Here is a 27,170-nt window from a genome sequence, read left to right as displayed (position 1 = left end):
ATATTCCAACCTTTGTTTTGTCTGAATACTGTACTATGCTAACCGCTGAGGAGCAGTGTAGTGCAGTGGCATGGATACTGTCAAAATGGTGAATGTATTCAGAGTAGCTTGCTTATCCAATGTGCTACCTGGTATGATGAGCCAGTCTGTAAGCTTTACAAACCTAAGTTGCATGTTGGTGGAAGGGAAGCTTAGTTGTGGATCAAGGAAGGGTCAGTCCTCCCAGAAGTCTCTGATTTCAGGTCCAATATCATTTCCAAAACCTAGTGTAGCTTCTTCCCTATGGGTGGGTACTTCATGTTGCTCTCAATGATTTGGATATGGTGTAGCTCCTCTAGGCGGGTGAAGTTTCCACCATGTTGCTTTCACCTACCCAAACATTTTAGATCTGCACAACTTGGAGATAAGATTGTAGAGGTCTGTTTCGGATTGGGCAGTAGTGCCCCCATATACAGTCATTGGCCCCCATGGATTTGCAAGAAACTTTTTGCGCTTTTTCTGGCTCAGAAGTCGTGCCCCTCTACCCCGCTCTTCCCTCCATCAATCGTCCCCACCCCTCCCTCATCCCTCTCTACAGTACGACTGAGCTCAGCCCCTTCGGCTGGAGGCTCGGGTTTATCTGGAATCAACGTCAAAGCCATTCAGGAGCCGCGCGCTGTAAAGTGAAGGAGCGGTCTGTCACGAAACCTGGGGGAGAGCGAGCGATAAGGACTGGGAACGGAGTTTGACTTTTTCCGCGTAAACTCGGATTTGAGGGGCAAGCGGGGAGCCATGGCTATGTTTTCAGCTCTCGGGCTGCTCTTGCTGTGCCTGCTTTTGACATCATCCACAGCCCAGGTAAGTGGTGGCTTTGGGGCGCCCGTTATCAATCCATGCCTGCTGTTTTCATCCGCTACCCTGTGTTCGAAGTTGCGGGAAGTAGCTACTTTGTAAACTGCCTGATGTATTTAGAGGCATTTGATAACTAGCATGAGGTTATTCTCATTGAGTTCCTAGTTTCTGCTTTAGGCTACCCTGTGGGTGTAAATGTGACAGTCTAATCCTTCCATAGTAATTAGGCTACCTGTAAGGAAGCTACCTGCACGTTTGTTAGGCTATTTACCATCGATTTTGACATGAACATTTGAACATTAGACAGCGGTGATATATAGACGATTTCGTTTATGTTCCTGCGTTTGTATTTGTTTTATAAGGTTGTAGCATATATAAGGTGTCGATTGAAGCAATGCGGTCAAATTGTACAGATTAAGCAAACTCACTATCCATTTGTTTATTTAATCGTACACAGGTGTCCGTGAAGGACTGTCTTTGCAGCAATCTTTTTCATTTACTTGCACGTTTCTGGAGTCGGGGTTATGTTTTCCTTGAGGTTGAGGAATGCAGAACCTGGAGACCAGTGGCCTGTGCACAATGACACCTTTGTTCATTCAGCCGTGGTCCTGGGAAGCTCTAGGAAGAACGAAAGCTTATTTTTGCAGTCTTATATCAAATACACTCTTTGTATGAATTATTTGTGATATGTTCATCCTTTTATTACACTTAAATTATGAGTTTGTGACCCCATGATTGATTCGCACTGTCTATGCGTCATTTGGGGCATTTCTGCGCCAGTGCGCATGGTTGTTTAACGGTTATTTGATTCGCATAGCTTTGGCATCATATTTTGTAGTACATATTAATATTTTTCACATTCTTACAACGGAATCAGGGAAATGTATGTTTATTTGGTTGTAGTTTATTGTTTAGGAGATTAAGAGAAATGCATTTTAACCTTGCCTACTGCAACCTGCAAAATGTGACCATTTTATTTGTATTTGTGTTTATTTGTGTTCTGAATAATGATGTACGATCAATTCACACTTATTCGACCACTTTCAAAGCATTTTAGGCTTTTTTGTTGTTGTTGGTGTAATTGTATCCTGTCTGTTTTCATCCTTAATGCGCACATTCCTTCCATGTCTATTTTAACAGTAGCCTAGACATAAGCAGTTTGATTTTAGGCCATTTATAGCACGATGATCACTGTTTTCCGGGAATTTTTGTTGTATTGATTTTTGAGGTCATGGTTTTGTGTTGCAGAGACCCGGCCCACGAGGAGCAGTCGGACCGCCAGGACCCCCGGGACCCGATGGAAAGGATGGCACTGATGTGAGTTAGCCAGACACCGATGCATGTGGGGTTCTCTTATTGGTTTTGAGACCACTACCACTGTAAGGTAGTGGAGTGTTGTAGTAGAGCAGAGGTTTGCCATCCAATTACTGATTTAAATTGTCGTCATGGCTGGGGCAATCAAGAAACTTGTCACTTTAGCACTTTCTTGTCACAACGAATTTGAACAGTTACCTACGTGGATCTACAGTACATTAAGCTTTATGCCAATTGTTTATAGGGAAGGTGTTGTATTTGATCCTAATAATAATCAAAGTAGTTTAAGTTTCTACAATTTATTAGAGAAAAATATGAGTTTTTTTTCCCCCCTATCTAAATCAAATGGACTGAAAATCCAAGTATGACTGATATTCTTTTTCTAATCAAGTTTGATCAAGTATATTACATTTCCCATCATTGATAGCAGTGTTTCAATATGGCTCTTGCAGTAAAATTGTGGTCAAATGCACTCTAGTAATCCAGTTTATAACATATTGACTCCTCCCACTGAGAGTCAAATCCCTGTGCCACAGGTATTTATTTGGTAATCATTAAACACTCTGCACACAGGCCTCCTATTGGCCAGACAGACAGATATGGGAAAAGCCATACATCGCAACTTAAACCAGACATCAAGTCCATATTTATACTATATGTTAGAGGGGAAATTGGATTATGTGCTTAAAAACACAAATAACTTCTACAAAAATGTCATACGTTAACAACTTTACTGATCATAACAGAAATTCCATAAATTTGATATACATACTGTATCTTTGTCTATCAATTTTGTGTGTATTATATTTTGTCTATTATATTTTGGGGATTGAATACTTGTGTTGCTTTGGTGGAGTAAAGTCAATTCACCACAGCTTGGAAGACCAGCCAGCCATACAGAGGACCCATTCATTCATACTCTACGAGAGCATCTAAAGTTACCCCTCACACCTCCTCCCCCTCCCCTCCCTACCCCCTGTCCAAACCAACTGGAGGCTTTCATCATGTGACCACTCTGCTCCATCAGGTCCATTTTAGCACTGTTTATTTCTCTCCATTGCCCATTGGGTGATTTAGGGCAGAGGGTTACTACAACCAACTGGCTACCAGTCGGTCTATCACTGGTAGCCATTCCATTTATAGCTCTAGGGTGGGTTTCATTTCAGTTGTGTTTCGATTTAAATTTTATGAGAAAAAAAATGGCCAGAAGGATGTCCATATTTCACAACTTTCTGATGAAATGGTGTTAGTCTTTAAACACACATGCATGTACACACACACACACACACACAGTAATTGAGTAACATTTGTAACTAGATTTGTATTCACAGACAACTTATTTAAGAGCATGGTATGTTCCAAATCTGTCCAATTTTCCAGACTGAAATCAAAGGCAGATGCCTCTTAAACGTGTCCTTTTGGAATTTTATGTTGTTTCTTTTGATTAACAGGGCAAAGATGGCCCGGCTGGACTTTCAGGAAAAGCTGTGAGTATAACAACAGAATAGAGCCTTTTACAACAACGGATCAATAACCCAATTGTGTAGGGTGTGTGATTATTATAACACTGAGCTGTCCCAATGTTTCAGGGACCCAAGGGGAAAGCAGGGAGAGCAGGAGGACCAGGGAACCCAGGCCTGCCTGGCCTCCCTGGGGTGGACGTAAGTGACCTGTAGAAAATCACACACACAACCTGGTCCTGATATTACCTGCATTCATGCATACAGAGCGAGTAACCTGTCCTCTAGAACAAGTGTGAGCAATTGGCTCATAGCTTCCTCTTGTTAGAGAACTTGATAAGAACATTATATGTCTGCCATCTATCTAAACAGTTGAATATAGCAATTTACAGAAATAGCACAATATAATGTCTAATAATGTTTCCATGATGTTGTCATTCTTCCTCAGGGATTGACAGGTGCTGATGGGCCTGCTGGGAAAGACGGTCCTCCGGGGGATGTGGTAAGTGAAGTGCCTCTCCCTCTCCGGGTTCCTGGCTGTTTACCTCTGGATGTGCCCCATTGACTTTAATGACCTCTTCAACTGAAGACTGCCCCTCTGGGCAGTTAAGTGTATATTTCAATCACCCACTAAAAAAAAAAAACGCACAGAGATACAGGTCCAGAGTGACAAAGTCAATAACCATTCGAGGTTCTTCAGTTTATCAAAACACATACAGAGAGCTGGTCACATTATGACCTTAGGCTGAGGAAGGTACCATTCTTTCCTCTATGTATCATTACTGTATGACCCTCCAGAAAGAGAGAAAGGGGGTTAGTTACAGTGTGCTTCTTGGAGAGACCTTGGTGGGCTAAAGCTGGTACCTACTCAGGCCTCTGTTTTCTCCCTGTCGGGGCAGATTTGTCGAACAGGCTCTGACCCTTTGTGGGAATGTTTTTAATGAGAGATCGGGTGATTCTGAGTCAGATTTATCTGCCGCTGGCCGCTGCTTCCCTAATCCCACCCGGAATGTGCACAGCTTCCCACCAAACCGGCACAGACTGTAGGAAATAGAGGGATCTGCAGCTTGGTTGCTATTGGAAAAAAGAAATACCGTTATCCTCAGAGGAAGGCATGAAAGTACTACACTAATGTTATCTAGCACCACAGGACTGGTTATGGTTAAGTGTTGGGAGTTATGCATTAAATAGTAGGTTAAAGGGTGTTAAAAAGGTTCTGTGATTACAACTTGAAGGGTATAAATGGCTCCACTGTCAAGGTGGAGGCAGCCCTCTGCAATTCAACTAATTAGTCCCATTAATCAGGATGTGAGTGTTAACTGACTGCCTAATTACCTGGATTAAAAGTGCCGTGCCGCAATTGGTTTAAACCCTGCCTGATATTTCCTGGCTAACATCCATGTACTAATGGGGTGAAGGTTGACAAGCTTGGGTGTTCTCTCCCTCCCCCTGAGGAATATGGACTAAAACTGTTTTCAGAGAAGAACTCCCTTTCTCTGTCAAGACATATCGACCACCTCCCCAAAACATTCAGTAGATAATGAGATGCACCGATGCTCTTTGACACCCATATGCAGCGTCTTTACTGCTTAGAGTAGGGAAGGATACTGTATATTTTTACTGTTAAAGTAATTCATGTGTGCTTTGTTGTAGCAGTGACGACTTCAGCCTCACTTTGCACAAAGGTTAGTGTAGTTTCATGGACCTTAGTTCAAATCAAGCAGATAACATCAGAGATACTGAGAATAACAGTAAAGAGAGGAAAAGGGAAAACTAACCACCATACATTACATTCCATACATCACAGGAGACATACAGGCGTGTGGCTGTATGTGTGTGCATATGCATGCGTATGTGTACAGGTGCATGAGTGATGTGACTATACATGCGTGAGTGAGTGTGTGTGCAAGTGTCTTACTGTGTATGTGTTAGTATGTGCAGTTGTACACCGGTCTACACTCATCAAATGAAAAGTCAGCGGACACAGGGTGGAATGCAGTGTGGGTTGCTGTGACACCACTATGTTAAGTCTGATTGTAAGTCTTTTTCTCCCTCACACCACACAGACACTCCAAACACAGCTGAGATCGAGTGGGATTGAGGAGGACAGAGGAGGGGTTGGAGGGCAAAGGAGGGGATGTGAGGGGGGAATGAAAGTGTCGACAGGAAAAGCGAAATAAAATAAGGAAAGCATCGGATGGAGTGGGGGGTGGTACATCTTTATTAGGCTCTTGCTGTGGGTCATATGAGTGTCACTGCAGCACAGGGTCTTGTTTATAATAATGTAATAATTGCAATTGTTTCTCACCTATGTGGACCAAGGCAGTTGGTCTAGTTTTGGCTCACTGATACATGACTCAATGCTGACACGTCATCCCTTCCCAAAGTTCTCGAAACAATTTTGGCACAAGAACATGGAACTAATGTTTTAGGTTTTTAACCTAGTTCTCACCTAGTCTCATGTTTCATTTTATCTGTTGAAGTCATCTGAGGGGCTGTCTCTGTGTTTCTACAGGGCGACGCTGGACCTTCTGGGCCAGGTGGACCTCCTGTAAGTACTGTTAAATCTTCCACCACTGTTACATGCCATCAACGTCACCTATCAGAACACCCCCTCACCTGTCTACAGCTAAACCCATAACTAGGGCCCAGAGTGTTTCCTGGTCAGGTCACATGGCCAAGAAACATGCTGGGCCCTACCTACAAGAGACACACCGATGTGGGAGTGTACACAAACTGATGTGTATGTATGTCTTAATATGCCTTTCCCTGTCTTCCATAGGGCAGAGGGAGACCAGGAGCTCCAGTGAGTACAGATGATTATAAACAGTTTTCTTATGTTGTCACTTTGTGTGTGTGTGTGTGTGTGTGTGGATCTTTTTGCATGTATATGTGTGTCTTATTATACATTTATGCATGTGTTTGCGTGCATGAATGCTTGCGTGTGTGTGTGCTCTCACCTAACCCATTTCTATTGTTTCCAGGGGCCACCTGGAGCCAATGGGCTTGAGGGTGGAATCGGGCCACAGGGACCAGCGGTGAGTGAAGACCAATTAATGAATCAATCCCGATTTTTAAGAAAGATGTCAAACAGCCAGAAAACAGGGAAATATACACTTAACCAGTTGTGTAATATGCTCTTTGACTGCCGCTACTGGATATCTAGTGGACTCGCTGCTAATTCATGATTAAGTAATCAAGTTGGCGAGTTAACTGTTTAACCACTGAATGACAAAGAAACAAAGACTGCAGTACCAGAAAGAAGCATGATCACTCCAGGACCAAGGCTAGAGACTTCTGACAAGACTGGCATGTCTCTTCAGTCCAATCCTTTTTAAATAAACCTCTGCTTGAATCAACCAACAATGACCGTTTACAGTAGTCAAGTGGGAGAATCAGAATGCCCATGAGTGGAGGGGGTCCTGTTAGTGGGCTACCCCAGCATAAGGTTTCATCTCTGTGGGGAGAGGTCCCTGGAGAGAGAACTAGGACTGATTGGAGTGATCATGATTTCAGTTGAGTTTCTTCCTTGCTGACCAGGGGTGCAGCAAGGAAGAGTCAGCTTTGATTTAGTTTAACATGATGAAGGTAGGGGAAATGTGATTCTATGCACTGATTTTGTGCAGTTTATATGCAAATTAATCCTGTTGATTGACCTGTGTGTTCGCTCTCTCTCCCAGGGCCCTGAGGGTCTTCCAGGATTATCCGGGCCTCCCGGCCCTGATGGACCACCAGTAAGAACAGAACATCCACATTATCTGCTGATTTTTCACATTAGTGAAATCCCCCATTGTCATTGTTTAACTGACATCAGTCAGTGCATCCATGTACTACCACCTAGTGGATTTCTAGAGCATAATTGCAGTTTTCACAAGGAATGGAGATGAATGGCCTCAGATGTGGGGTGAAGAAATACTTAAAGAAAAAGGTGGAAATGTTACTCATTCATTTATATATCAATCTAAATGGCATTCTCTACCTTTCTAAGGGTCTTCCTGGGGCTCTCCCTGATGGCAGTGGAGATCTGTTGGTAAGTGTCAGAATGTTTTTTTTAGACCCAACACATTTACGGACATGAACCCTGTACTGTACTGTACTGTACTGTACTGACTGCTATGCACAACAGCAGTGTCACATTATTTTTACTACATAACTACCTAATGCAGTGTTGTCTGTCCCCTTTATAGTGTCCTGCCATCTGTCCTCCTGGCCCCTCTGGCCCTCCAGGAATGCCTGGATTCAAGGTGGGTACAGGACAAAACAATGAGCCAGATATTTCACTGGGTGTATAAATGTGACACATCTGGTTGGCGGTTCCACCACTCACTACCAAACGTGTCAGCAAAACTAACTGTTGTATCTCTCCCTCTCCCGTCTACCCCTGTCTTTCTCTATATCTCACCATCCATCTCTAAATATGTATGCCTTGCTTCTTCTGTCTGTCTTTCCTTTCATCATTCCCTCTCTCTCTCTATTTAGGGTCACACAGGTCACAAAGGAGATAAGGGAGAGCTCGGGAAAGATGGAGAGAAGGTGAGATCAGAGTTGAAAGTGTGAAAATCAGAGTATTTGACTCGTCTGAAGTCTTTATCCAGATGTTAACTATGTGTTGTTAACTGCGTGTCCTCTCTCCCAGGGTAATGCTGGCCCACCTGGTCCTCCAGGGATTCCCGGCACTGTCGGCCTGCAGGTGAGGTTTGTCACCTATTGTGGTTCAAAACACGGACATGTCTATCTGTTGGCTGTCAGTTTACATTGTCGATTCCTTTCTGCCTGAGCCCTGATGTGTGAATGCTATGCACTGTTAAATGTTCTGATTGGTTCCGATGGTGATTATGATTGATTTTGCTGGTCCCTAACCATCCTGTGCTGTTGTTTCCCAGGGTCCTCGTGGTTTGAGGGGACTTCAGGGCCCAATGGGGGCAGTAGGAGACAGGGTGAGTACCACGCCTCTGAAGGTCTTTGTCAAGATCTCTAATTTACAGACCAGCACTTCAATGGGCTGCAGTGGAAACTTGATGTGCTCTCAGTTTTACTGATTAAAATGCATTATCTCTCTTTGTCTCTCTCGTTTTAGGGTTTACCAGGTTTCCGAGGCAAACCTGGTACTGCTGGCATCATCGGCAAGACAGTGAGTCTCTCCTTGTTTGTACTGTCTGTTGAGGAGTGTATAACTCATACTGCACAAGGCATACACTGCTCACTTCGGTGCTGATCTTTGTCATTGTGTTAGATGTCTGCCATTGGTCCCATCAATAAAAAGCTCTGTGTGTGTCATTTGATAATTCCAGGGTGATGCTGGAGAGAAAGGACCAGAGGGATTTAGAGGGCCAAAGGGAGAGATTGTGAGTAAATAATACACATATACATTTTTGTATTTATATTTACATGTCTGATAACTGTCATTTCTAATCCAACAGCAGACTAAACAGTCATATGATTGTAAATGGTGTGAGTACAGGGGATTTTAAAGGATCTAATGTTGTGCTACAAACAGTTCATTGCAGGTACTGTAACATTGTTTCTCATCATTTCTCAACAGGGCAAAATTGGCCCAAAGGGAGTTTCTGGCGGAGCAGGACCCAAAGGGGAGCCCGTAAGTCATAAAATACAAATCTCTATTGATAACAGATGTCTTGGACCCCTGACCAACAGTGTTTCTCTCTCCCGCAGGGCATCCCAGGCAGAGACGGGAAAGATGGCACCCAGGGACTGGATGGCGAGAAGGTAAAGTGGCACCCTTTTCTCCCAACATGCTCTCTGCTCTCTTTCCCATGAGTCCACAGTGAGGGTGTGGCTGATTATATTTTACCAGGTTAGTCTCATTGAGATGATCAATCTATTTTACAATGGAGACATGGCCAAAATAGCAGCACACAAAGTTGCAAACACACTTATAACATAAAACACAAAGCACTATAGTTTTAAAAACAGACAACTGGAAAGCTTTTTTTCCTTAGTTCAGTACGAGCCTTAAGAACAATCAACAAAACACAGTCATGTGGACGCAGGCGATAGTTTTCATTTGTCAGCTCCACATTGTCCAGCAATCTCAATTTTTTTTATGACATAGTGACAGTGTTTCTCTGCGTTGCCAGGGAGACGCTGGACGGAATGGGGTACCCGGTGAGAAAGGACCCAACGGCCTTCCTGTGAGTATCGAGCATTACATTATCTAGCGTCCCACTGTGTAGGGTTAGTTGGCCATTATCGGTTAGTGTCCCACTGTACCTCCTACTGGGAGATGCCCTTACACACTGATTCTCTTACACACTCTAATGACTACACAGACAGAGATGCTTTCCATTTGGTTAGTACCTCTGTACTCTGTATGGATTTTCATTTTCAATAGGGCGGCAGGGTAGCCTAGTGGTTAGAGAGTTGGACTAGTAACCGAAAGGTTGCTAGTTCAAATCCCCGAGCTGACAAGGTACAAATCTGTCATTCTGCCCCTGAACAGGCAGTTAACCCACTGTTCCATTGACAATAAGAATTTGTTCTTAACTGACTTGCCTAGTTAAATAAAAGGTAAAAAAATTAAATATAGACATTCTCACATCTCAAATAGACAACAGTTAGTGCCTCTATGCTCTGCAGTAAAGAACACAGGACAGAGTAGACTAAAGAAATATATACTAACTAGCCCTTAACTCTGTCTCCCACCTTGTGTTAACCAGTCCCGAGTCCCATGGCATCATATTACTACTGTGGACACTACTCCAGTCATGTTTCTATGTCTGTATTTCAGGGGTTACAAGGAAAGGCTGGCGCAAAGGGCGCCAAAGGAGGAGTTGTGAGTATGGCAACAATGCATAACTAAGTCATGAAGATAGTGATTTCATGAAGACAGGGATATGATGTCAATGAGGCCATAAAGAGAAGGATATCATAGTTATAAGAGCAATGTCACAATCAGTGGGTGTCAAACACACAACATAAATGCCTAGAAGGACCTAATAATGTCCATTAGTCCACACTGTGACAGCTATGAATAAACAGTGACGTTAAAAAGATTGTGGCACAGCATACAGACAGTGATGTCATATGTCCAATGATGTCATATGCACATAATCCAGATAGGAATGTCATAAAGACTCATTGCAATAATGTCATACAGGTGTGCCACATCATTGGTCATGTCAGAAATGTTTTGTGATGTCATAAAGCCAGTGATGTCACATTGATATTGTGTAATGAAAGGATGGAATCCTACTGAAAAATAGGGGTAGGGTTACGATTGTAGTGAATCAAAGGACCATGAATGTAATAAGAAACCTTGGGTGCTGGCTTAAGGCCGGTAGCAAAGCAACCACTTTAGAATTTCTGGTCAGAACAAGGATGAGGCGGATGTCCAGGTTAATGGGAGTTTAATGGAAGAAGATGTCCACATTTACACACACATCTGACCACTCATGGTTCAGATAACTGAGAATCATGTCCAGTGAGAACTGACTATGTGGTCGTTTAGATGCACACATAATTAAACATCAGACATACAGGGATTCAGTCCAAAGGAGAAAAAGTTCAGCCCGAGGGAAAACTTTGGAAGTGCTCATCGGGATGGGGAAAGCACGTTTCTGAACACACAGCGTGCTGGGGTCATAGACTAACTGAAACTGAAGTCCTGGGAATCAAGGCCACTGATAAGCTGAAGGAGATGTGGTGATAATTATTTGGCGTGACCTTGACTAGTAAGGCACTAACAAAAGTGGGTGTCCTCTGAATGGGAGACTAAGCTGCCTGACTAGAACTAACCATAAAAGATGGCTAGAATCAGCTGACAGAAGCTGGATGTTTTAACACATACAGCTAATGATGTCACAACTGATATCATAGGATCAGAGAAACAGCCAGTGATGTCATAAATATGTACAGGGATGTCATACAGCCAGTGATGTCACAAATTGTATCATACAATCAGAGAAACCATACAGACAGTGATGTCACAAATTACATCACACTTTCAGGAAAAATATATAGACAGTGATGTCATAAATGATATCATACAATCAGATGAACCATTTAGCCAATTGCAGTAAAGATCATAAGCCACCACATAACCATTCCCCTTTCCTTCCCAGGGTGACCCAGGAGAGATGGGAGAGGCAGGGCCATCTGGAGAGCCAGGTATTCCTGTATGTATCTGATGGGCTTCTGGGGCACTTGTGGGGTATTTCAGGGGTTTCTGTATTGTGGGTAATTTTGTTACAATGCAGTCATGGTGTATCAGCTCCTCTCAACTGCCTGCACCATAATCTGACTCCTCCCACAGGGTGACATTGGTATTCCAGGAGAGAGGGGCGAGGCGGGACCCAGAGGAGTGGCTGTAAGTAGTCTAGGTCAAAGTACAATACTATGGAAACATGGCAGCATCCACCTGTTAAGATGCCAGTGGGTAGAGTGGAGCCATACACCAATCAGAATAGTAGTCAACATAGCATTAAAACGCATGGTTAAAACAGACTCCTGGTAGGAAAAATCTGTTGTTTCATATCTTCATGGGGCTATATATGATGATTGAGAGAGGATAAAGATGAAAACTTCCACTTATTAGTTAAATGATAAAACACAATAGTTTGTGATTAACTAGGAGACTGTTGCATAGTAACGTACAACATGTTCTTACACACATGGGAAAATATAGTCCCATACCACCCCATATACAGCTATTCTCCTCCAGTGAGATGGAGGCAGTAGGGAAGACGGGAATGTATGAAATGGGGATGGAGGAAAGAGGGTCAGAGACAGAGGGGTCTTTGTCTTTGGTTCCCCATCAGAACCCCAGAGGGAGGGAATGCAGGATACATCCTTGGGTCTAAAGCCAGGTGGCACTTCCCCATCACAGCTGGGTGCAGTGTCACTTTCAAAGCATTCCTCAGATAAGACATATTCAAACAAGTGATTTTATCAACTTCTACACAAATTATGACTCTTGTGCCTCTTTCATCACACACAACTGCAATATCCTCCTCTTTCAAAGTTATAAACACAATCATGTCCTGCTTTATTGTAGTCTCATGAAGGCAAGGTTTGATAATATTGGATGAGGGAATGCAGGTCAATGTCACAGGTCAGGCTAAGATTTACTTCCATTGTCTTTAGGCCCTCGTGTACTTCCTATTGTGCTAACATGATGTGCGTTTCCTAGGGGGGCGTCGGACCAGTGGGCAACATCGGGGTTCAGGGCAGCAAAGGCTTCCAGGTCAGTAGCATGATAGGATACGGAATGAGGTGTCCCACCAAATATCAATTGAATGTTGGAGTGTTCTTATGGTGTCTGTCATATTCAACAGGGAATAAAGGGGGCTCTTGGTGACCCTGGCCTTCCCGGACCAACCGGGATTCGCGGCGGATTTGGTGAGAGGGTGAGTGTGACTCCGAACAGAATGCTTACTGGCCAAAGACCTCTCTGAAGTGACCAAAAGTGGAGATTTGAACCCCTCACCACGGGTTCCAAGCCCAAACATCCCTATCAACTACACTGATGTCCTTGTGTGAATAAACCAGGCCTTTTACTTGTAGCTATGCCTTTTACTGATTAGAACTCTTGACCAACTGACCCAAAATTGTCTTGAGTTAATGAGTCCATCCACTGGAGACATTTCTGTCAATGAAAATCCCTTAACTAGAGAGTCTTTAACACACAACCTAACCCACACACACACACACACACACACACACACAGAACATGTTAGGGCATGATTGTTAAGGCTGCATTTACACACAAACACCAACTGGACTTTGAAAGACAAAAATGTCCCCTAGAAGGCATCCCCCCACCACTCCTAGTCCAATACCTACATTTGAAGTCGGAAGTTTACATACACTTAGGTTGGAGTCATTCTTGTTCACAAACTATAGTTTTGGCAAGTCGGTTAGGACATCTACTTTGTGCATGACACAAGTAATTTTTACAACAATTGTTTACAGACAGATCACAATTCCAGTGGGTCAGAAGTTTACATACACTAAGTTGACTGTGCCTTTAAACAGCTTGGAAAATTCCAGAAAATTATGTCATGGCTTTAGAAGCTTCTGATAGGCTACTTGAAATCATTTGAGTCAATTGGAGGTGTACCAGTTGATGTATTTCAAGGCCTACCTTCAAACTCAGTGCCTCTTTGCTTGACATCATGGGGAATCAAAAGAAATCAGCCAAAACCTCAGAAAAAAATTGTAGACCTCCACAAGTCTGGTTCATCCTTGGGAGCAATTTTCCAACGCCTGAAGGTATCACGTTCATCTGTACAAACAATAGTACGCAAGTATAAACACGATGGGACCATGCAGCCATCATACCGCTCAGGATGGAGATGCGTTCTGTCTCCTAGAGATGAACATACTTTGGTGCAAAAAGTGCAAATCAATCCCAAAACAGCAGCAAAGGACCTTGTGAAGATGCTGGCGGAAACAGGTACACAAGTATCTATATCCTATCTATATATATAAAACGAGTCCTATACCGACATAACCTGAAAGGCCACTTGGCAAGGAAGAAGCCACTGCTCCATAACAGCCATAAAAAAGCCTGACTACGGTTTGCAACTGCACATGGGGACAAAGATCGTACTTTTTGGAGAAATGTCCTCTGGTCTGATGAAACAAAAATAGAACTGTTTGGCCATAATGACCATCGTTATGTTTGGAGGAAAAAGGGGGAGGCTTACAAGCCGAAGAACACCATCCCAACCGTGAAGCACGCGGGTGGCAGCATCATGTTGTGGGGGTTCTTTGCTGCAGGAGCGACTGGTGCACTTCACAAAATAGATGGCTTCATGAGGCAGGAAAATTATGTGGATATATTGAAGCAACATCTCAAGACAATAATCAGGAAGTTAAAGCTTGTTCGCAAATGGGTCTTCCAAATGGACAATGACCCCAAGCATACTTCCAAAGTTGTGGCAAAATGGCTTAAGGGCCACTCCAATACCTTGACTTTGTTGTCATCACAAAGCCCTGACCTCAATCCTATAGAAAATGTGTGGGCAGAACTGAAAAAGCGTGTGCAAGCAAGGAGGTCTACACAACTGACTCAGTTACACCAGCTCTCAGAAGGAATGGGCCAAAATTCACCCAACTTATTGTGGGAAGCTTGTGGAAGGCTACCCGAAACGTTTGACCCAAGTTAAACACAATTTAAAGGCAATGCTACCAAATACAAATTGAGTGTATGTACACTTCTGACCTACTGGGAATGTGATAAATAAATAATTCTCTCTACTATTATTCTGACATTTCACATTCTTAAAATAAAGTGGTGATCCTAACTGACCTAAAACAGGGAATTTTTACTAGGATTAAATGTCAGGAATTGTGAAAACTGAGTTGAAATATATTTGGCTAAGGTGGATGTAAACTTCTGACTTCAACTGTACATATACGGTTGAATTACTTGTGTCATGCGCACAGTAGATGTCCTAACCGACTTACCAAAACTATAGTTTGTTAACAATAAATTTGTGGAGTGGTTGAAAAAGGAGTTTTAATGACTCTAACCTAAGTGTATGTAAACTTCTGACTTCAACTGTATTTTTACACAGAAACATACACTGCAGCGTGCGTGTGTCACACACACACACACACAGTTCCTCCTGCCAGGCCCATGAAGAGCAGACCATTTTGTGCTTATAACCTGGGCAGTGTGGGCTCACTCAGAATCAGAACATTATTATAGGGTGGAGCCTTGGCAGTGTGTATTCATACTGTAACGAAAGGTAACATAGCCAGCCTCCTGTTCAGGAGCCGAGGGCAGAACAAAGCCTGGCTTTATCCAGCTCCTAGGCTGCCCCACTCCACTCCATAACCCACCACACCTCCATCCCTCTCTCCATCTCACTCCGCACACACAGCCTGCCATCTATCGAGCCATGCGCTCTGCTACTGGACTTCACAACCATGGACTCATAGCCATTTTCTCTCTCTCCTCACTCTCTCGTTCTGTTTCTCTCACAGGGTCCAGTTGGAGCATCAGGCCCTAAAGGAGACATGGTACACTTGTAGCTCCTTACATTTGGGGTCAAATTAAGCTAAGAATGATAATACCATAGTAACCCTCTTCCCACTGTCTTCATTCAGTTTGATATTGGGGATTTTCTGTCTCTTAAGGGCTTCAGAGAGAATATTGTCAAAAAGATAATGGGAAAGGTTATAGAGTTGGGGATATGGATTTATGGGCTCATTTTGGAAGATAATGTGAGGGTATATTTGACTTTTGTAGGCACATAACGATACATTATATTTTCTATGGAAGCTCCCATGCACACCTAATTGTTGTTATTCAAATATTCACTTGTGTTTTCTGTTTAGGGCATGGCAGGAGCTGATGGTTTGCCCGGGGAGAATGGAGAACCTGTAAGTTATCCTTCATATTTTAAATTCAGTCAAATGAATATACATTCAATCAATGAAAACATGTATGTCATCCAATTTCCTTTGTCTTATTCGTCAACAATCTTTTGGTCATTCTCAGGGTCCATTTGGTCCAGTTGGCCAAAAAGGAGAGGTGAGTTATCTTTTCATCTTTATCCAAACTGTGGAGTATATCCTTGCCAGTGTAAAATGTATAGGTCCTAGTTCCCAACTCTCTACATTGAGACACATTTTACTGACAACTTTGTCTCTCTAATACAGTAGATAACGACCAAAAACATTGCAATCACATTCGTTTATTAGGAGTATAGCCAAACCCCTACTTAGTTGGGCTTACTAGACCAGTCTATCATTGTCCCTTTCTCACTATCTTACATAACATCTTTAGCTGCTCTTTCCATTATTATTGCCTCTCTCCCATCTATCTTTTCCCCCTCAAATCAAATTTTATTGGTCACATACACATGGTTAGCAGATGTTAATGCGAGTGTAGCGAAATGCTTGTGCTTCTAGTTCCGACGGTGCGGTAATATCTAACAAGTAATCTAACAATTTCACAACTACCTTATACACACAAGTGTAAAGGAAAGAATAAGAATATGTACATATAAATATATGGATGAGCGATGGCCGTGTGGCATACATGTAAGATGAGTAATGTAAGGTATGTAAACATTATATAAAGTGCCATTGTTTAAAGTGACTAGTGATACATTTATTACATCCAATTTTTTATTATTAAGGTGGCTAGAGATTTGAGTCAGTATGTTGGCAGCAGCCCCTCAATGTTAGTGATGGCTGTTTAACAGTCTGATGGCCTTGGTATAGAAGCTGTTTTTCAGTCTCTCGGTCCCAGCTTTGATGCACCTGTACTGACCTCGCCTTCTGGATGATAACGGGGTGAACAGGCAGTGGCTCGGGTGGTTGTTGTCCTTGATGATCTTTTTGGCCTTCCTATGACATCTGGTGGTGTAGGTGTCCTGGAGGGTAGTTTGCCCCCGTTGATGCGTTGTGCAGACCGCACTACCCTCTGGAGAGCCTTACGGTTGTGGTTGAGCAGTTGCCGTACCAGGCGGTGACACAGCCCGACAGGATGCTCTCGATTGTGCATCTGTAAAAGCTTGAGTGTTTTCAGTGACAAGCCTGTTGTGCCTTCTTCACCACGCTGTCTGTGTGGGTGGACCATTTCAGTGTGTCTGTGAAGTGTACGCCGAGGAACAATCCACATTCTCCACTACTGTTCCGTCGATGAGGATAGGGGGTGCTCCCTCTGCTGTTTCCTGAAGTCCACGATCATCTCCTTTGTTATGTTGACGTTGATTGTGAAGTTATTTTCCAGACACCACACTTCGAGGGCCCTCACCTCCTCCCTGTAGGCCATCTCATCGTTGTTGGTAATCAAGCCTACCACTGTAGTGTCATCTGCAACCTTGATGATTGAGTTGGAGGCGTGCATGGCCACGCAGTCGTGGGTGAACAGGGAGTACAGGAGAGGGCTGAGAACGCACCCTTGTGGGGCCCCAGTGTTGAGGATCAGCGGGATGGAGATGTTGTTTCCTACACTCATCACCTGGGAGTGGCCCGTCAGAAAGTCCAGGACCCAGTTGCACAGGGTGGGGTTGTGACCCAGTGTCTCGAGCTTAATGACGAGTTTGGAGGGTACAATGGTGTTAAATGCTGAGCTGTATTCGATGAAAAGTATTATTACATAGGTATTCCACTTGTCCAGATGGGTTAGGGCAGTGTGATTGCGTCCTCTGTGGACCTATTGGGGCGGTAAAGCAAATTGGAGTGGGTCTAGGGTGTCAGGTAGCGTGATATGAGCCTTGACTAGTCTCTCAAAGCACTTCATGATGACGGAAGTGAGTGCTACGGGGTGATAGTCGTTTAGCTCAGTTACCTTAGCTTTCTTGGGAACAGGAACAATGGTGGCCCTCTTGAAGCATGTGGGAACAGAAGACTGGGATAGGGATTGATTGAATATGTCTGTAAACACCAGCCAGCCAGCTGGTCTGCGCATGCTCTGAGGACGCTTCTAGGGAATGCTGTCTGGGCCGGCAGCTTTGCGAGGGTTAACACGTTTAAATGTTTTCCTCACGTTGGCTGCGGTGAAGGAGAGCCCGCAGGTTTTGATAGCGGGCCGTGTTAATGGCACTGTATTGTCCTCAAAGCGAGCAAAGAAGTTGTTTAGTTTGTCTAGGAGCAAGGTGTCAGTGTCCGCAATGGGGCTGGTTTTCTTTTTGTAATCCGTGATTGACTGTAGACTCTGCCACATACGTCTCGTGTCAGAGCCGTTGAATTGCGACTCTACTTTGTCTCTATACTGATGCTTAGTTTGTTTGATTGCCTTGCAGAGGGAATAGCTGCATTGTTTGTATTCGGTCATGTTTCTGGTCGCCTTGCCATGATTAAAAGCAGTGGTTCACGCTTTTAGTTTTGCGTGATTGCTGCCATCAATCCACGGTTTCTGGTTGTGGAAGGTTTTAATAGTCACCGTGGGTACATCATCGATGCACTTGCTAATAAACTCACTCACCGAATCAGCGTATGTTGTTGTCTGATGCTATCCGGAACATGTCCCAGTCTACGTGATCGAAGCAATCTTGAAGCGTGGAATCAGATTGGTTGGACCAGCGATGAACATACCTGAGCACAGGCGTTTCTTGTTTTAGTTTCTGTCTACAGGCTGGGAGCAACAAAATAGAGTCGTGGTCAGATTTGCCGAAAGGAGAGCGAGGGAGGGCTTTGTATGCGTTGCGAAAGTTAGAGTAGCAATGATCCAGAATGCTGCCAGCTTGGTCGCGCATTCAATATGCTGATAAAATTTAGGGAGCATTGTTTTCAGATTAGCTTAAAATCCCCAGCTACAATAAATGCAGCCTCAGGATATGTGGTTTCCAGTTTACATAGAGTCCAATGAAGTTCTTTCAGGGCTGTCGAGGTGCCCGCTTGGGAGGGATATACATGGCTGTGATTATAATCGAAGAGAATTCTCTTGGTAGATAATGCGGTCGGCATTTGATTGTTAGGAATTCTAGGTCAGGTGAACAACAGGACTTGAGTTCCTGTATGTTGTTATGATCGTACCACGACTCGTTAATCATAAGGCAAACACCTCCGCCCTTCTTCTTACCAGAGAGGTGTTTGTTTCTGTCGGCGCGATGCGGGAAGAAACCGGATGGCTGTACCGACTCTGATATCGTATCCCAAGTGAGCCATGATTCCGTGAAACAGAGAATGTTACAATCTCTGATGTCTCTCTGGAAGGCAACCCTTGCTCGAATTTCGTCTAACTTTGTTGTCAAGAGACTGGACATTGGCGAGTAGTATACTCAGGAGTGGTGAGCGATGTGCCCGTCTAAGGAGCCTGACCAGAAGACCGCTCCGTTTGCCCCTTCTGCGGTGCCGTTGTTTTGGGTTGCCTACTGGGATCCGATCCATTATCCTGTGTGGTCCAGACAGAGGAACTGCTTCGGGAAACTCATATTCCTGGTCGTAATGTTGTTAAGTTGACGTTGCTCTTATATCCAATAGCTCTTCCCGGCTGTATGTAATAAAACTTAAGATTTCCTGGGGTAACAGTGTAAGGAATAACACATAAAAAAAAAAAACACTGCATAGTTTCCTAAGAACGCAAAGCAAGGTGACCATCTCTGCCTGCTGCGCCATGTCTGATGTGTTGCCAGAGATGTGGTGTTGCTACTAAGCGCTGGTGTCCAGGCCAGACTGCAACGCACTAACTCATTGCACGGGATCCTCCCAGCTCCCATTTTAGGATTAGCTGGATTAATTGGCTTGCTGTACGGTTGCTTTAGTGTTATTAGCTCACTCTCTGCCATCCCCACAGAAGAGAAGGAAGCTACGCTAATCTGCAGCACAGTTTGCCTTACAATTAATGTAATTACAGCCAAGGCGCTGATGTGGGTCAACAACTCTCCATGGTGCTAACTAGCTACAGTAACTCTGACACTTATGAGCTATTGTTGTGTTCATTAGATTAATTATCAAGTGATACAACGCCATATACACTCCCACACTGATGTTCTCAAGGGACTGCACAACTTTATTTATTATTGTGGGAGGAAATGGCCAGGCCTACAGTTTTTACTTCATAGAAAGCTTTTGACAAGTCAGGTAGTTTCTTTTTCCAGGGTCACCTAAAATTAACTGCTGAACCAGCTCTGAGGCGAAGGGAACAATTGAGCTGTCTGATTCCCTCAGATCAAGATGTCGGAGAAGTTAATTTTTCCACAGAGTGCAATAGATCAACACTTTCATTCCTCACAACTGAACATCTGTTTGACATTTACTGAGTGAACGCAAGAGCTGTAGATACGATTTTTGTTTGTTTGTGTTTACAGTCTGGGAAGCGTGGCGAGCTGGGACCTAAAGGTGTTGTGGGACCACAGGGAGAGCTCGGAGCCAGAGGGGTTCCTGGGAAACCAGGCCTAATGGGCTTCCAGGGTGAACAGGGTCTGCCTGGAATCGCTGGCAAGATTGGTGTTCCCGTGAGTAACCAGGGATAATACCTCGATCCCTGTAAACTTGGTGTCCCTGCGCCAAGAATGCCTCGGATTGATGACACCTGCTGAATGAAATGTCTGTCTTTTCTGCATCTGTTTTCAGGGTAAACTGGCAAGTGAACAGCACATTAGAGAATTGTGTGGATCTATGATTGATGGTGAGGATTTTGGAGATCAAAAGGGCTGTAGTGTCCTTGTCTAAATGACCAAAAAAGGACATTAGTTTATTTTTTTTACAGGAATGTGTTTGCAAATGTATCTTCCTCTGTCCTTCCTCAGATCAGATTGCACAGCTGGCTGCCAACCTCAGAAGGCCCCTGTCCCCTGGCCAAGTGGGTCGCCCCGGTGCTGCCGGACTTCCAGGGAAAGTAGGAGAGACTGGGTCTATCGGTCACCCTGGCTCCCGTGGACCTCCTGGCTACAGAGGACTGCCTGGAGACCTGGGAGACCCCGGTCCCAGAGGTAAGTAACAGGAGATACACAGGTCCATGTCAAGAACATACTCAAAATGTCTGCCTTTCTGTTAAGCACAGAGCAATGGACTTACAGATAGTAACTTTGCAGCATAGAACATACTGTATATCTCATAAGAAGTGTACAGACAAGTGTGACCATCTCTATGTTGGGCCTATTGCAATTTGTAGCGCCAATAGATTACCTTCTTTTAGTAACATTTGTTTTCTGTCTCTTCAACAGGTGATCTTGGTGAACAGGGTGACAAGGGACCCATCGGAAAGGCCATCGAAGGGCCCATTGGAGACCAAGGATACCAAGGTATGACAGTTTATACACTGTGCATTCACAGTGAGTGGTTTGGGGAGTTGCATCAGTATACTGTCTCTGCCTGTGTATAAACCCTTTTGTGGGACACCTGAACCTATATTGGAGAGTAGTGCCGGTTTCCCTGTTTAAATCAATGTATCCCTGTTGGGAAACTTGGCTCATTCCCTACATTGTGCCCGTAGGTATCCCAGGAGTGCTTGGAATCGTCAAAGACGGGCGTGACGGATCCCCAGGAGATCCAGGTGAGCCTGGAGAGGCAGGTAGGACAGGAAGGACTGGGCACTCGGGCTCCCCAGGAATCTGTGACACTACCGCCTGCCAGGGGGCAAATGTCCATGGGAAAACCTCCAATCCCAAGAACCATTAAACATTACTTCCCTCATCCTGGAACTAGCCCCCCCGGGAGGTGAAAAAGAGGAAGAGAAGGAGAGGAGAGAAGACAAGTCACAGTTTCCTCTTGAATGTATTTAAAACAAGACGGGAACAGTAACAACAGATGTGAGATTTATTTTGAGAGGAAGAGGACATCCCAAGAGGAAAAGAGCAGTTTGGGAAAACAAAGAAGAAACAAAGACAAAAATGTAGAATCCATCCATCTATGAAGTGGACAAAGCTGATTAAACGTTTCACAAGAGCACTAGAGAACACATGCAATCGTGTCAAATACCATTGAAAGTAAATTACAATTTAACAAAAAAACTGAAAAATAACTTTACTGGAAAAGTGCTTATAGGCCATTATTTTCAAAAACATTTGTGTAAAAATATGTACTTTAGTTGTTTCACCCCCTGTCTGGAAGATAACTCTCCAACACTAAAACTGTGATTGTCCTTGCAGTGAATGTGCATGTGTCAAGGTCCTTTCTGCTTAGACCCGAGTGTTCCCTCACAGGACAAGCTTACAAAATGTAAAATAAGAAGATATGTGCCAGTGAGCAAAATGAAGTCTCTGCCAAGGAGCTTTGGGTGTACTGTAACAGGCAATGAAGAAACCTATGTGCCCCGATTTTGTATATTGATGCAACCACGTTATTTTCCAACTCTTGCTAGACTAGTGTTTTTTTTATGTTGTCAAGTTTATTTGTTGCCCGTTTCCTTTTTTCACATTTCATGATTACATGTTTGATTTAAAAATCTCTTCCATTAAGTTGAAAATAAAAAAATGTGGATGCATCAGAAATTGTAATTGTAGAATAACTCATTAACAATTTGTGCTTTCTTTTTTATTTTGCAATGACCACATCCACTTTGTACCGGTGCTGTAACTATTAAATATACATGACTTTAAATACTATTTATTATTTGTGGGTGACTGTTGTATGTACAGTAAGTTGCTACAGCACCATGTTGTAAGAAATAACAAATAAAGCCACTTTTCAGTAAAACATTACTCTTTTCTACATATCAAGTTAACCAACTGAATGTTTATGCAATCAAACAATCAGGAGATAAACACAAAGGCAAGTACATTAAGTCACATTTATTTTAAATATCTAATATTAAGGTAATATGAAAAACTGTCACGGAAACTGAACTTTTTCCAGAGTTGTATATACAGAGTGGAGCAACACTGAACAATATACATTTAGAAGGCTGCATTTGTTAATGTGGTTTACTGTTGCCACAAGTACCAAAAAACCCTGTATAAAACACATTCAAAATAAATTACAATTGCAGATAGATGCACGTATGATTAAAAATGGAACTATATAACATCTGTTAACTAAACTGAAATCTAGTCAGTAGATCATGTTCAACTCCTATCCTAGAGAAACAGTGCCTCCTGTGCATGACTTTCAGTAAAGCATTTTTTTAATAAAAAGGTTTGTTGGCTCAAAGAATCACAATTATGTAAAGTTGTATAAAAAAACATCTCTCCTTCCTCATCATACACACTAACCTGATCCATAGGAGTCCTGGAGTGCAGTTAAACTTGCATTGTACAATCAAGACCCTCAAAACCACATTGGAATGTTACTTCCATGGTCAAACTTAAAACCTTCACCCATTTTAATTATTGTCAATCATGAGGTTTGGAAGGGAAGCTCGTTTCAAATATTAGTCAAACTTGAACACTTAAGCAAAAATAAACATTTATGAAATCTCTTGATACAAAAACTGTGCCCAAATTGATCAAGATGGAAAATTACATGTTGGAGTACATGCTCTGTCAAGGGGGATAATAATCAGAGGAGAAATAAAGCAATAAACAGAACACCAAAATCCCTTTTCTCCCCTGAAAAAAAACAATCAAACGGATGTCTGTCCCTCTGGCAATACCTGATGCTTTTGTGACAGCTAACATTCCAAAGCCAAACCCGATGGATCACAGCTACTCTTGAGGGTAAAATAAATTAATAAATAGAATAATTATTAAATAGGTGTGTGTATTTACTGCTCCGATGCCTGTAGGGTGCTAGATGGCTCTGCTGTCTCCTGGCGGACCATGACCTGGCCTGAGGCACTGCTGGGCTTGAGCCTCTGACCAGTCTTGCCACAGAACGTGCCCTGGAACTCCTGAGGAAGAGGGCAGAGTCAGTCACCACTTTAGGAATACCTGTGCATCAGGACACTACAACATTGCAATATGTCTGTTAGTGAGGTCATAGCCACGTAGGGACTATCAACTTAGTTCAGGCACTCACCTGTTTGATGGAGTCCCCGTACACCTCTCTGACGTACTTGAGGAAGGCGGTGGTCCATTGCAGGGTGGTGGCTTTGTCCGTCTCGTGGTTACAGAATGGCGCCAGCACATTCAGCTCATCACAGCAGAAGCGGATCCTCCTCCTAGAGTAAAAGGTGTCACTGACAGGAGCTTCTGTTTGAGGTGTGTACTAAGTGTCAGTGTGTTTTTTTCTTTTATGGTTTAGGTATGGTTTGCTGTGCTGTGAAGCCCTTTTTGACAAATGTACCATGTAAAAGTGTGAATGCTAATGAGCAAAAGTAATAACGTGCCCAAGAGAGTAAAACAAGCAACAGTTTGTGTGTATGAGTATAAGTGTGATGGGTTCAGATTTCTAAAAACGTTGAATATTATTAATCATTAGTTATGCTAGAGACATGAGGGGTGCCATAGTCGAGGGTCTAACCCAGGAGTTAATGGTTATCTGTAGGAGGAAGGGTTATGGTGGGTGCAATTAAGCTTAGAATGTGATGAGTGCAGGGAAAACAATCACATGTGGCAGTACTGATAAAGGGAGGGAGCTGTGGATAAGAGGGCGAGGTCAGGTAAGATTAAGGGAAGAGGAACCATTTATTGCCTGTATCACTTTGTATCTTTATTGCTAGGCAGGAAAATGTTTAGCGAGAAGGAGGAGACTCCACCCAAAGTGGGGTACATATACCACCACTATTGTAAACATGTTTTTTGTCGATTCAGCTGTTCGATTCTTTGGGAAGAATAAACCTGGTCTAAGCTTTCATAGTGTCCGTCAAATTCTTAGTCTGATAACTAAAACCTAACAAGTGTAAGCACAAGTGTGGGTCTGATTACCTGCGGTCCCGCTCCTTGCTGTTGTGTCTCTCTCTGCGCTGGCTACTTTCCACTGGTGGCCCTCCTCTCTTTTTTGCGCCTGCTCCTCCAGTTGCTCCAGTTGCTCTTCCCTCCACTGAGTCTGTGACAACGCCAGAGGTCTTGACAGCACACGTTCCACGGGTCCTACCGCGTTTAGCAGGCTTCGCCACAGCATCATCTGAAAGAGATAAAGAGGGTGTTAAGAGTTACAAAAAAAGTTGGATGTTATGTTCAGCAATACTACAATACATGTACAAAATAAGCTGGAGAAAGACTGTACATTAAGTTGTGTTATGAGTGCCCTCCAAATCAAGCTGAACAGTGAACATACATACCTTCCACCTTCACCCAAACTTTCTCCTCTGTTGGGTTGGGGCTGTTGACGCATGGAACTTTGTCAGGCATCTTGTCTTGCCGATAGCTGAATGTGAAGTTCTTTGGAATGATCAACCCTTGATGCTTATTGGGGTCAAGCATATGAGGGACATTCCCAAATCCCTAAGAATAGAAGACATGTCAAAACATAGCACTGAATCCCTTCCTTGTAACAATATAAAACAATTACATTTTTATGATTTAGTTACATCAGTAGTATGTTGCTCATACTTGACGGGCGCCAGCGATGGGGTTGAACATGCTTCCATATGGGTATGACAGCTCAATAGGGTTGCCCCGATCTGACCTCACCCACTTCTGTGGTTGTGAATGCATTGCTGCTTCTTGCGCCTCATTAGATTGATGAAGCATTGTCAAAAAACTGTAAAAGAAAGACAAATGTTGAGTAACTCAGTACTTCTATGACAATGTGTTTTTAGTAGTGTAGTAGAGAATTTACAGCTGTAAACAAAGTATGGCTAGTATAGGCCTACATTATCGTCACGCAAAATGTAGGGATAAAACGTACTTGCTAAGAGCTGCTGATTGCACATCCTGTTGTCTGGGGATGTCACAGGGGGTGCAGTTGAACCTCTTCTCCAAGCGAACTCGGGCGGGTGGGTTGGGCCTGGACAATAGCTGTGTGCTACCGTTGTTGTATGCTTCCAAGCCACGTTCTTGGGTCGCATCCACTGCACTCCTGATTTTAGCCAACACGGAGCCGGGGACTTCACCGCAAGTGGTGGGGGTCCGTTCTCCAGGTATAACGTTCCCGTCACTGACCAATACCATTTTAATTTCCTTGATGTCAACCTGTCCACCCTGGTTCAAGCCGCCGAGAATGTACTGCTGCTCATCAGTTGAAGTTGACATAGCATCAGGTGGAGTGTTCGGGGGAGACTTGGCTGGGTATTCTGCTTCGCAGTTTGTAGGTTGGGGTGCAGAGTTTTCCACGGTGAATACGGTAGTGTTGAACCGGGCATCTCCTGATCCCTCTGGACCAGCCGCTTGTGCCTCCATGTGTGACTGGATTATGTGCTGAAGGTGGGTGTACTCCACTTCTGTCATCTCCATCAGGTTGAGCTCAGTGCCCAAAATCTGGCTTTGATCATTTGGAACACACCCGTTTTGGCTCATGATCACCTCAACAGAATCTGGGTTGTACTGCCCCAATGCAGGTGACACATGAATGGTTTTACAAGCAGGTGACACATTAATGGTTTTACATGCCACGGACATCGACATCCTGTTGAGAGAAACATATGCTTAATGTCAGCTTAGAACAAGAACACTACTTTCATGTTCACCATAGCTATCTATCTGTCTGTTACCGGGGTCTATAACCTTAGCTAAATCAATGGGCTGATCTCTGGCTAACTAGCAAGATACTTTTCCCGCTCTGATCGATCAATCCAGCTCGCGCGTCTTAATCTAAACTGCGCTAACGTTACACTCCAGCTACTATATGTCAACTCACTTCACACTGCAGGCAGCCTAGTGGTTAGACCGTTGGGCCAGAAACCGAAAGGCTGCTAGATCGAATCCCCGAGCTGGCAAGGTAAAAATCTGTTGAACAAGGCAATTAACCTAACCCACTGTTCCTAGGCCGTCATTGTAAATAAAAATACAGTTAACGAGCTACACTTATTCTTACTGAAATAAGTGAAATAGCTAGCTATCCAACTAAATAGCTTTTTGAAATTGTACTATTTGGTCAACTTAAAAAGAGTAAACGTACAAATATGCGGTAATGTTAGCTAGCAGATGTTAGCTAGTTAAAGTTAGTTACTGTAGCCAGAAACTTTTCCAATAATTCACTGACTGAAAAGTCACCACCCTTACAATTGTCTCAATTAAACATTTGATAACTACCTGAATAGATGGATATATTTGTATTTAAAATAGTCTTCAATTATAAGTTCATTAATTTATCAAAATCGTCGTCTTAAAACAGGCTCGTGTTTAGAATTTTACCAACCGACTTTGACAGACAGACAAGAGA

At 43.4% G+C, this 27,170-nt stretch overlaps 2 protein-coding genes across 4 annotated transcripts; one reads left to right on the top strand and one right to left on the bottom strand.

Annotated features, from left to right (window-relative positions):
- Window positions 1–499: 499 nt before the first annotated feature.
- col9a3 (collagen, type IX, alpha 3) lies at window positions 500–22,573 on the top strand. Its single transcript, XM_024384830.2, has 32 exons — window positions 500–837; window positions 2,080–2,148; window positions 3,597–3,632; window positions 3,735–3,806; window positions 4,054–4,107; window positions 6,121–6,156; window positions 6,388–6,411; window positions 6,590–6,643; window positions 7,286–7,339; window positions 7,594–7,635; window positions 7,793–7,849; window positions 8,085–8,138; window positions 8,242–8,295; window positions 8,489–8,542; window positions 8,683–8,736; window positions 8,897–8,950; window positions 9,148–9,201; window positions 9,279–9,332; window positions 9,704–9,757; window positions 10,354–10,398; window positions 11,687–11,740; window positions 11,878–11,931; window positions 12,754–12,807; window positions 12,899–12,970; window positions 15,558–15,593; window positions 15,912–15,956; window positions 16,075–16,107; window positions 20,336–20,482; window positions 20,601–20,655; window positions 20,777–20,959; window positions 21,194–21,271; window positions 21,463–22,573. The coding sequence occupies exons 1-32, from the start codon at window positions 772–774 to the stop codon at window positions 21,645–21,647; spliced, it is 2,037 nt and encodes a 678-aa protein (XP_024240598.1). The 5' UTR covers window positions 500–771; the 3' UTR covers window positions 21,648–22,573.
- Window positions 22,042–27,170, bottom strand: LOC112222170 (transcription factor-like 5 protein). Of its 3 annotated transcripts, none has more exons than XM_024384831.2 (7): window positions 27,041–27,170; window positions 25,698–26,414; window positions 25,400–25,550; window positions 25,129–25,291; window positions 24,773–24,971; window positions 23,925–24,066; window positions 22,042–23,796 (listed from the first exon to the last, which is right to left on the bottom strand). In XM_024384831.2, the coding sequence occupies exons 2-7, from the start codon at window positions 26,411–26,413 to the stop codon at window positions 23,671–23,673; spliced, it is 1,497 nt and encodes a 498-aa protein (XP_024240599.1). In that variant the 5' UTR covers window position 26,414; window positions 27,041–27,170; the 3' UTR covers window positions 22,042–23,670. The 3 variants fall into 3 exon arrangements, with proteins under 3 accessions (XP_024240599.1, XP_042159913.1, XP_042159914.1); XM_042303979.1 differs by having other exon boundaries at window positions 26,646–27,166; XM_042303980.1 differs by lacking the exons at window positions 22,042–23,796; window positions 23,925–24,066 and adding an exon at window positions 24,086–24,483.

Source organism: Oncorhynchus tshawytscha, linkage group LG22, assembly GCF_018296145.1.
Source record: "Oncorhynchus tshawytscha isolate Ot180627B linkage group LG22, Otsh_v2.0, whole genome shotgun sequence".
Lineage (NCBI taxonomy): Eukaryota > Metazoa > Chordata > Actinopteri > Salmoniformes > Salmonidae > Oncorhynchus > Oncorhynchus tshawytscha.
The sequence above is the reverse complement of the archived record's forward strand: the minus strand, read 5'-3'. Positions and strand labels throughout refer to the sequence as shown.

Bases quoted from the DNA above. Each gene is read 5' to 3' on its own strand.
- LOC112222170 (XM_024384831.2), bottom strand. From the start codon at position 26,413: ATGTCGATGTCCGTGGCATGTAAAACCATTAATGTGTCACCTGCTTGT. The intron at 24,067-24,772 runs GTAATCAGACCC...CTTTTACTCTAG, and splicing joins AGCAAGGAGCGGGACCGCAG to GAGGAGGATCCGCTTCTGCT. The intron at 23,797-23,924 runs GTGAGTGCCTGA...CCTCTTCCTCAG, and splicing joins ACGGGGACTCCATCAAACAG to GAGTTCCAGGGCACGTTCTG.
- col9a3 (XM_024384830.2), top strand. From the start codon at position 772: ATGGCTATGTTTTCAGCTCTCGGGCTGCTCTTGCTGTGCCTGCTTTTG. The intron at 3,633-3,734 runs GTGAGTATAACA...CCAATGTTTCAG, and splicing joins CTGGACTTTCAGGAAAAGCT to GGACCCAAGGGGAAAGCAGG. The intron at 21,272-21,462 runs GTATGACAGTTT...TTGTGCCCGTAG, and splicing joins TGGAGACCAAGGATACCAAG to GTATCCCAGGAGTGCTTGGA.